The 10,755-nt window shown below is 37.5% G+C and overlaps 1 protein-coding gene across 1 annotated transcript in view; it reads right to left on the bottom strand.

The window, feature by feature from the left end:
- SKOR2 (SKI family transcriptional corepressor 2) overlaps positions 1-10,755 on the bottom strand; it is a 37,527-nt gene that overhangs the window by 20,229 nt on the left and 6,543 nt on the right. The window contains exons 4-5 of the mRNA XM_074355240.1: positions 1,624-1,689; positions 1,145-1,243 (exon numbers count right to left, since the gene is read on the bottom strand). Coding sequence (XP_074211341.1) covers positions 1,145-1,243; positions 1,624-1,689 — 165 coding nt within the window. The remainder of the gene's footprint in view (positions 1-1,144; positions 1,244-1,623; positions 1,690-10,755) is intronic.

Raw genomic sequence — 10,755 nt, forward strand, 5'->3', positions numbered from 1 at the left:
TCTTCCATCATGAGTCCTCCTTATTTTTAATCCCTGCTAAGTGTTCTGGTGGGACTTAGTTTGACATGTTACCAGGAACACAGTACTATTCAAAAATGCTACCAAAGAGGGCATGTCTTTCCCCTGTGCTGATGATTACATTTGGGAAGCCCTGGTGAGTGCAGACCTTCATGCTCATACTATTAAACCTGCCACAATTACCAACACACCTTTCTCCACGTGCTCGTTTATGGGTCTAGCACAGGAATTGCCAACACGAGTTTTGTGATGCTTGGATTAATAAACAAAGGACACTGACGTTCTAAAAAGGTGCTCCCCCACCCCCAAATTAATTTTAAATGTATATAATTTAAAATGTAAGTTAACATACTATTTTCTTTCCCACTTTCCTCTCTCTGGAGAAAGGAATGTGACTAAACAAAACTCCAAAGAACTTGAAAAAGACTACTGTGAAATACCTGTCAAAATGTGATTCAGAACAGAACTGGTGATTTTTAGAAATCTGGACAACTTGTCACAAGTTCTTTCTGAAATTCCAGGACTCTGGGAGAAGAACCAACAGGTTTTAATGCTATAATATCTCTTGCCACCAAATTTGGAGTGGATTTTTAACATTAAATATGAGTGGAGAATTCAAACCTACTAAAATTATACTAATTTCAATTAACAAAATATGTACACATTGAATTGTTAAATTTTAAATCTTCATATCTTAAGCACCACGCAGCTCCCTGGCACTATCCGAGAATAGGAATTAATTGTTCTTCTGTTTTTCCTGCCTTCAAGAATAAAAATACCTGAGTAATTCTTCTGTTTTAAAATATATAATCAAAATATATCTGAATATTTAAATATATCTGCATATTTAATGGTACATTTGCATATACATTTTAAGTATACATAATACATATGCACAGATACACATATACCAGTACAATCAATACCAAAAGATTCTTGTAAGAAATTTTATCTGCGAGCTGATTCAAAGCATAAATAATAGACTAAAATTTCCAAATACTTAAAGACCATGGGAAGACTGTGTGGTACTTCATACAGCCCTTAATACTTAGAAACATATGCTAAAGCCAAATAATAGAAATGTTATCAAATCTCATGATGCAATGAAATAAAAGTGATTTCTTACTGAATACTGGGAAAGATGTATTTCCTTTTAACACTTGGAATTCTTGTTCTAGTCGTCTCCGTAAATCAATTTGTTCAAATAAAACCTTCTGAAGTTCTTCTAATAAAGAAAAAAAGAAGAGTCATTTTACTAATCTTTACAAATAACTCTCCAGGGAACTGTTATATATAGCAATTTATTATTAGAAGACAAAATATTTTACCAGTTTAGAAAGTGTTGCATAGACATAGGATAGATTTTGTGCAGAAATCCATGAATATAAATCAATGTAATATATTATTTTAAAGTATTATATTACAATGTCATGTATTGATTGATATGTATGCATTAATCTCAATTATATCCACCCAATGGTCCATATATTATTCATATGTTGCTTGTCAAGCTTAAAATATGGTGTAGAACAAAAATATCCTCCTATTATCTCTTTAGTCTTTTAAAGCTAAGAGCAGTTCTACAGAATTAAAACTTTTCTTTACCTTTCCCCATATTTTCTACATCCTTTTTGAGTGAATGGGGTGAATTCGTCTCTTGCGTGTGCTCACCTTGAAAAAAAAAAGGAGAAAAAAATATTAGTTTTGGATAGGCTATTTTCTGCAAGTTTTTATTTTCACTATCTTTTAATATCTACAAAAGAGTTTGTTTAATATAACTTCAAAGTGGAAGTCCTTGGAGTCAAATGCTGTCCTCATTTACTCGTGTATAATTCCCACAGAGGGGAACAACGAGGGGAAGATGAGGGCAGTCTTCCTAGACTGTGATGGCAGCTCCGTTGAAAGCAAATTTCCTGATGTCAGCCCTCCTCCCAGCCCTCACCACTACCCATCTTTTACAACGAAGTTAATGGCCAGAATGGAAAAGAGGAGGTTGAACAATTGACATTTCTTGTAGAAACCTGATCAGAGTCCCTCTCCTTCCAGAAGTATCGAAGCCTGGTGTCAACAGGAAGGCCCCCAAGACTGGAAGCAAAAGCCTCCAGCCTTCTTGGGCCACCAAAATGTGGGGTGTTGAAAAAGAAGTAGGAAGAGGCTTTAGCTGTCCCTGGGAGAGAATTTATAAACCTGGAGTGGCTTCCTAATAATTGATAGTTGGTTTAAAAAGAAATCAACCAAAAAGAGATTTGAAATAAGGTACATTACTTTGTAATGTTCACATGCTTGCTGACGATGGTTCCTAACTACCTATCTTTGACTACATTGTGGGTAGAAGTTAGATTGTTGTTCTTACCTATTTTGCTTATGTGCTAACTTGAATGATGGCTAGCTAAGAAAATGAACATATTGACAGTCATAAATTGAGTCTATATAATCCAGAAAACATAAATAAACCAAAGAAATGTAATCATGCAGCTATCAGAATTTTAAAAAAATTTCAACTTGCTATTGGCAGTTACCTACATAATTCAAGTAAGCTTTCCACTTTCATCAAAAAAGATGTGGCTGTACAAACAAAGGTGCTCTGAGAAGGTTTCCCGGCTCCCTCTCCCACCCCTGCTCCCGCCCCAGGTTAGCTCTTATGTGTCTTTGGTGCTGTTTGCTTCTAGCCTTCAGAACCTACTAGGCAGTCAGCTACTTGGAGGCAGGGGCTCTGTTTTTTTCTGTATGGCCAGTGCCTAGCGCAGTGCTGGACACACACTAGGTACTCAGTAAAGTGTCTTTAGCTGTCACTGAAAGGGAGGGACCTTAGAAGGTCATAAATTCTAAATTATAGCACAGACCAGATGCATCACTTCAGTCCTCTTCTCACTATTTTTTCATTTCCCTTCCTCAGCAGGAAATGGAAAGTAATGGCCCTGGGCACTTGCAGGAATACTGGGAAATTTCACTGTCAAAGTAAAAATTTCTACAAAGAGGGAAACAGAATTTCCCAAAGCAGGAGCCTATAGTATCAAGGACAGGCAGGAAAATCCTTAACATGATATTATAAACAGCGATCCTACAGTCTACCTGAAGACTGTCAGAAGTATGTATGTGCAGGTGTGCAAATGTGTGTGCATGTGAATACACATACAAATATTTCCAATCATGTGCATAGTTATGGGAAGGCACTTCCTCTGGCTCCCCACCGTTAGCATATAATATCCAGGGCATCCTTGAGTTCCTTGATGGCAGTCATTTCGTGTACTATCTAGATCATATTTGCACACACTCATTCTCCCTCTCAGCTTGGACATGCCCTTTCTCTCAAGACTTTTGCACATTAATGCCTTGGCTTTCTTCTCCATGTAATAAAATAAGGAGGAAATACCTGTGAAGCATTTTAAATACTGATCTCAACGTAATTCCTATAAACTATCATTATCCAAAAGAAGATTAACATGAAGGTTGATAACAAATCATAAACATATAAACCAAGAAAATGGTTATTTTTAAATGAAGCTAAATGTATATTATGTGCAGTTTGCCTATGTTTACTTTAGTCTCAGTTAACCAGTTAAATGTATGAATGTTTCATGCCCAGATATAATGTTGAGGTTGAACAAGAAAAGTCACATGCAAACATCTCCACATCTATCTACAGAGCGTAATGAGATTTTATCATCCTATGATTTTCCCAACCACTCAAGACATGATTTAAATGAGATAGTTTGTTTCTGAATAGGCAACTCTACGAGCTATTTCCTTGTCACATTATAGACCAGCTTCTTTTGGATCTACTAGTGTATTTTCTGGATTGTTTACCTTATATTACATTTCAACCAGATAATTAACTTTAACAATTAAAATGTATACCATGGGGAACTATAGTCGATATCTTGTAGTAGCTTATGGTGAAAAAGAACATGAAAATGAACATATGTATATTCATGTATGACTGAAGCATTGTGCTGTGCACCAGAAATTGATACAACATTGTAAACTGACTATACTTCAATTAAAAAATATATAATATGCAAAAATACATTTTTTCCTCTTTACAGTTAGGAGGTTTACCTAGATATGAAGCATTAAACAAATAGCAAGTGAATGAAAACTATATTAACCACAGGCGAATCTACTGATGACATTAATAATAAACTTTTCTTTTCCCCAGCTTTGTGGGGGTTTTATTAATATTTTACACCAGTGTCTATTTCAAACAGAGATTTTGCCACAACTTCCCAGAAAAAGCTGCCAATTTTGAGCTTAGAAGATTCAAATGTCTCACTTACAAGGGGTTTTAAAAAGTGGATCACTGTTAGGTAGCTAAGGCGCACAGACGCTTCAGTTGCCTTTCGTGTGTCTTTTACTGGACCGTTGCCTTTTGTGTATTACTAATCTGCGAGAACCAGATTGTTAATGGTGGTTAAAAATGACCTCTGGGAGCCTGGATGTGTTTGTTCACTATTACGGCTAATGTTTTCCATCTGGTTAAAAAAAAAAAAAAAAGGCAGTCTAATACTAGATTAAATACACGAGATTTAGTTGACAATGAGCTTCTCATTTTTATAAATATTCCATAAGGTTAAATGCATCTTACTTTTCTAAAATGAATGAATGGAGACATCCTAAAACTGAAATGTTTACTTTCCTTCTCATTATATTCCCCTCTTAAAAAAACAAAAAACGCCAGGGGCAGGGGGCATAGAGATCTTAATTGTGGATCTATAGGAGAGAAAATTAAAATGTGGAAAGAACATTTTTCTTGGAGGCCTGATCTAAAGTATATATTAAGTCAGACTGTAAGACAAACTAGTTGGGTGGCTTTAAGTTGGAAATTGATGAAAAATTAGGGCCTAAAATGCATCTTGTGGACTGATGTGACGGGGAGCTGCTGCTCAGAGATGAGTCTACAGCAGTTCTCCACAAGTGCATGTTCAAGGGGCCAGTTAACTGTGACCTTCATCGTTGCTGTGAATCCTGCTCGTCCCAGGAGGGTAGAGGCAGTGTGATGCCACATCAGAGAAACCACAGCTTTGCTGAGTACAGCAGAGGCCAGAGAGCCTGGAGCCGCATGGTTCCTGCTTCCCTTGTCTCTCCAGGGTCCTCCGGGACCAGGTGGTCCCACACTCCAGGTGAATGCTCCACCCCACCCTTGGTTCTATCCTCACAGAGCCATCAGAAACTGGAAGTGCAAGAGGGATCGCTGTGAGAATACATCAAGGCAAAGCAGACACAAGCAGTAAACAGCAGATGAGGAGGAGGCTGGAGTATCCAAAGGAAAAAAAAAAAAAACCCAAAGAAATAGCCAACAGATTCATTAGTACTATGTTTCAAGGCACAAGGGTAATTACTTTCTCTTAAACATCATGGCACACTTCTGCTCAAGAAGCTTCAGTGGTTCCCCATGGTCTACACTGCAGAATCCATTCAATTCCTCCCCCTGGAGCCTCCACATTCTCCCGTAACCTTGTCCCCTCCGGCTGAGCCAACCTGTCAGGAAGCACGAACACTTTACCCAAGTCACGCCTTTACTTCTCACATCTGCTGGCTCTGCCTTATGCTGCTTCTCTTGTCTAAGGTGCCTCCCCTCTTCTCCCTGTGCAGCCAGAACCAGAATACCATCCAAGTGGCACCTGCCTTTTCATTAAGCCTTTCCCAACTTCTGCAGATCTGTTCCTTCCTGGGCTGAAGTTCTAAGTCCTAATCATCTTCACTCTGCTAACTTGTACCCAGTACTCTAGCGTTTTACCTATGTTAGCCTGGTCTTCCCCAGCTAGAAAATCTGCTTTCTGAAGGCAGAAGAACCTGCCATATAGATAATCCCCGTCACCTCCACCCTAGGGAAGGGTACAGATACACTCCACAAACACTCGTTGTGCTTCATTTAATCCAATCTAGTTTGTGAAAGAAATACAAACTAATGCTACTATAAATCCTCAATTGTCATAAGGTTTTTAAAGCACTAACTCATTCCTATGAATGAAAAAAGCACATTTTGATCCACTGTCTATTCTAAGACTCACTCTATATTCTCAGTTTACTGGGGAAGTTTGTGATGTTTCAATTTCTGTTCCTATCTGACATTTTGAAAATTTCTTTCAGAGACAAACAAAATCATAGCACTGGATGTTAACCGAGACATCAAAGTACTAATTCACATACATGTCTGCTGTGGCCTCCGATAGCAAAAATACCTTACATATTTTTAAAACTCATTTAACTTTAAGAGCCACATGAAGAGGTCAGATGACCTGTTCTGTTAGTGGTCGTGAGATGGGAGGAAAAGCTGATTAAATATATACTACTGTTCTCAAGCTAAGCTTGAATTCAATAAATAAGATCATTTAAGTATTACATCCTGTCTGTGTACAGAGCATCTGAGCATATAGGGTACAATACAAAATGCCTGACATTTGGGTGAAGAGTAACAATTTGGGCATTCGCCCATCCCTTCCATGGAAATACACCCTTTCCTCCTCCTTTCAACCCCACTCCATTTCCTACTCCTTATCTTGGCTGTCTCCCTTTTAAATTTTCCCTCTGAGCCTGCCACCAGCACTCAGGGGCACTACCCCAGCCAGCAGCCCCAGGGTCTAGCAAGTTGCTTGCCCTTGAAAGATACTCTGTGTTCTCCCGGGATTCTTGTTGAAGACACTCGATGAAAAACATTTGGAGAAAATGCATTTCAGAAAATGCATAGTGAAGGGTAAATTTGGTCAATGCAACTATTTGGTTTACATGAGATACACATGCATGATAACATTTGGATGAATAAAACAATTCCAGATGTTTCCATCATTCACGGGGACTTGTGTGCCACCAGTGTGTGTGTTCTGGTGCAGGGGAGCAGACCCTGGCAGGGAAGGCACGATCTGCACACAAAGCCACAGTGTCTGCCCGCAGTTCCCAGGGCCCTGTCATGCCCTCAGGGCTGGGCTGAGGTCCTGCCCTCAGCACAGGGCCTTGGCGTCTGTTCAAGGAGAGAGACTGCATTTATAGACGTTGAACTCTCAAAGAAACACTGAATTTTAATCATTAATCTCAGTTTTATCATCGGGCTTTAAAATTTCTGGAATTTTTATTTTCTTTTTCCCTAGCAATCTACCTTAGAGGTACAATTTGGATGGGGTCATAGTTAATCTACAGTTGATACAACGAGCATATTTGACACTGACCAAAATGGAGCACAATGTATGGTTTAGAGAGGTTTTAAAGAACACGTTGCGTTAAGGCATTAAAAAAATCAATTACACAGAAAGCAAGGTTAAGTAATTTTCTCCTCGATCAGTGGGACACGGACTTCTGCTAATTTCTTGGTGTTACATTCTACATTAAACTCTTCCCCTGTGACGTCTGGCCCTGTAGTGAGGTCACAGAACAGAAGAGAAAAGAAAATCAATACCACCGGGGAGGGTATGCTACAGAATAAACTAACTAAATATTATTAGCTAAAAAAAGGAACAAAAGTAAGATTAATATCGGTAGATTTAGTAAACTAAGAGCAAACTTCACAATTCATGATCGAAATTTATCGTGAGCTGCATACACGTTGCTTCTTGAATCAGTATATCAAATACAATCGTTAGTTCCTTTAGAATTCTCCTGAGTTTTAGACTGTGTTGTCAATTAATGCTATTTTTCTTTCCCGAGGAGTTTTCTATTGTCCCTGTCTCCTTGATTTTCCTATAAATTTTTAAAAATCACAAGAAGGAAAAGGTTTCCATAAAGAAAAACTGGTATCTGAAACATATGGATTATTTAGTTCTGATTACATCTATTTAAATATCTCAGTATTCATTGCTCATCAAAATGTCTGTAGGAATTTTACAGGTGGATAAACTGAGGCTCAAAAGAGTTAAAAGCCTTACCCAATGTCATCTCGTAAGTGAGAGAATTACAACTCAGATCTACTAGTCTGTGCTTTTTAGAATTTTTCCTCTTCTTTTTTTTTTAAATCATAAGCATGTTCTAAAATAGAATGGAATAATAAATCAGAGTGCCTCATCCGCTATATATTCATGAGAAGTGTAACTGCTTCTCACTATTCTCAGAAATCCGTCCGTAAGCATATTAAGTACACCAGAGAATCATACCAGTGAAAATCAAATTGATTTTAAAACTCCTATATATATAACAAGATGCAGCCACGCTCCGAGTCCAATGGTGCTGGCGGTTCGACAATGAAAGGGATTGAAATCGGGGATGACTCCACTTCCCGTGATTTCCTTGACCTGCAGTGGCTTTCAGCTGTCTCACCAGCTCAGCCCCCTGCATTCAATTTCAAATCACTTAACTTCACTAAAGTTATTCAAAACGGCTATGCAAAACCTTACTCTGGGATTGCAAGCAAAATGCTGTCATTTATATTTTTGAGTAGGTAATATTTTGACCAAACTACCATCCCCCTAAGTCAGTATTACTTGGTTTTAAAGCCATGGGTCTTATTTTAAAGGGACCTACAGATAAAACTTATACTGGCTTCTGGGGGATTTGCGCTGCTTAAAACTTTGTTTGGTCCCTCTAATTATAAAGAATATCATATAATATCAGCTGTAAGGTTAATGACCACGAACATGGAGGTTTTAAAAAATCATTGAAAAACGTAATCTCTTTGGGGCAGGGTATAGCTCAAGTGTTAGAGCACATGCTTAGCATGCACAAGGTCCTGGGATCAATCCCCAATACCTCCTCTAAAGGTAAATAAGCCTAATTACTTCCCCCCGCAAAAATACTAAAAAAAAATAAAATATATATTAAAAAAAAATGTAATCTCTTTGAAATTGCTGAGAATTAACAGTTACCAGTAAGACTGAAAGGTTGAAGGATGGCCAAACTTAAAATGATGAACTAAAAAAATGAACTGGGATTGAGTATTCTTGCTAAACTGAAATTGTATAAGGGAACAATTAAAGCAAGTATCTATCATTTAAAAAAGAGTCTGTTTTTTTACTTGTTTAGAGAAAGGTCACAGAAATTTCCTGATAAACTACATTTATGATTGTCATGGGATTGAAAAATTCACATAAAAATAAAAAGTTCCATACTTATTAGGCAGTTTGAAAAGACATTTCATTCTTCTATGTTATACTGCATATGCAGAGAAATAAAACACTAATATTTCCCAATAATGATGACTGAATTAAACACTGGCTAAAGAGACATATGGTTATAACCCTTCTTGGACATTATATTGTGTAGACTGCTATTATAGGATTCACACTGCATTACAGCTTATCTGTCCCCTCTTTTTGATTGGAAGCAATCTGAGAGCAGGGACTGGTGTTAATTCTATCTCTAAACTCTAAACCAGAGTCTAGCACACAGTAGACATTCTGAAGTATTTAGGGGAGTAATTGAGTAAATAAACGCACGAATGCTATCAAGTACACGTGGAAGTTAACAGCTGTTGTTACATGGGGAGAAATAACTCCGTTAACAAGCATGGTGTTCTGGATAAAGCATTCCACTGCTACCACTCCAAAGCAGTTAATCACAAGTCTTCGTAGTCTCTTTGGTGCATCTGGATTTTTGACACTTGGCTAAATGAATGGATTCCTGGAGTCTGACCACAAGTAAATACATTAATACCAAAAGATAGGCCAATTAGGTGACCATTTTGGAAACTTCTCAAATGTATATTCCAGTGTGAAGACCCTAACAGCAAGGACACCTGAAGGTACAGCAAATCCTACAACAACCCAAACTCCTTAACACTTCCTGGTGTTTAAAACATTCTCTCTCCAGGCTCAGCAAAGGAATCATGAGGATGAAATTCTTGTGACCCAAGATTCCAAGATCAATTGAACAAAATATATTCTTCACCCGAACATTTGTTCATTTCAACAGTATCTTTTCATCCCTTCCACATCCCACCTGCCCCCCATTCAATACAGGATAATAATATCGTATAACCTACTAGCTACATACTTCCCTGGATAATGTGAGAATGAAATTGTAACATGGAAAATCAATGTGGAACAAGATTCTCCGGGAGTCTGTATCAGATTAATTATTGTGAGGGAGGGATTAGTAATATATCAATAGTATGACTAGGTGTTATTACCAACGTAACTATTGACCGCACTGTGCTGAGCTCCGGGCACCGTGGAAATGTCATGCGAACACCGATCCTGACTATACTTTTTCTTACTTCCTTTTGGCATTTGTATTTTCATCTGAACATCAAACAACAGTGGATTCTGTGATTTTTGACCTACTCTGAACATCATCCTGGGGGTTCTAATGACTTTTCAGGGTTTACTGAACTTACTAAATGGGGGGGAACCAAGCCCCTTTCAAGGACAGGAGAAACTTGTTTTCCAATGGAACTAGCACAGCCAATTCAAATCAGAGGAAGACAAAGAAGAGAAATGCAGTTTCTAACAAATCTACAGACACTATTATTGTACACAAAGTGAATATAACTCGTTAAAGGCATCAGTATGTTCTCATACATTTAGATTTCTAATGGGTATACACATTTGTTGAAATAGTAACTTAAAATTGTTATAAGAATTATGAATACTAGCTGTGAAATGCAAAGAAGGAAATTAGACTTCCTAAAAAGATGATTTCAGATTGTGAAATTTGGATTTCCTCCTTCAATCTATGGAAACTAGTTTAAATTTAATAATTTAAACATGAAATTATCCCATAGTTTTGTACAAATCATTGATACTGCTTGAAAAACTATGTACATTTTGTATCTTTCATGGAATATTTACAAAAATTTTTTATTTGCTTTAAAAT

The sequence above is a fragment of the Camelus bactrianus genome, chromosome 30 (assembly GCF_048773025.1).
Source record: "Camelus bactrianus isolate YW-2024 breed Bactrian camel chromosome 30, ASM4877302v1, whole genome shotgun sequence".
In the NCBI taxonomy this organism is placed as follows: Eukaryota; Metazoa; Chordata; class Mammalia; order Artiodactyla; family Camelidae; genus Camelus; species Camelus bactrianus.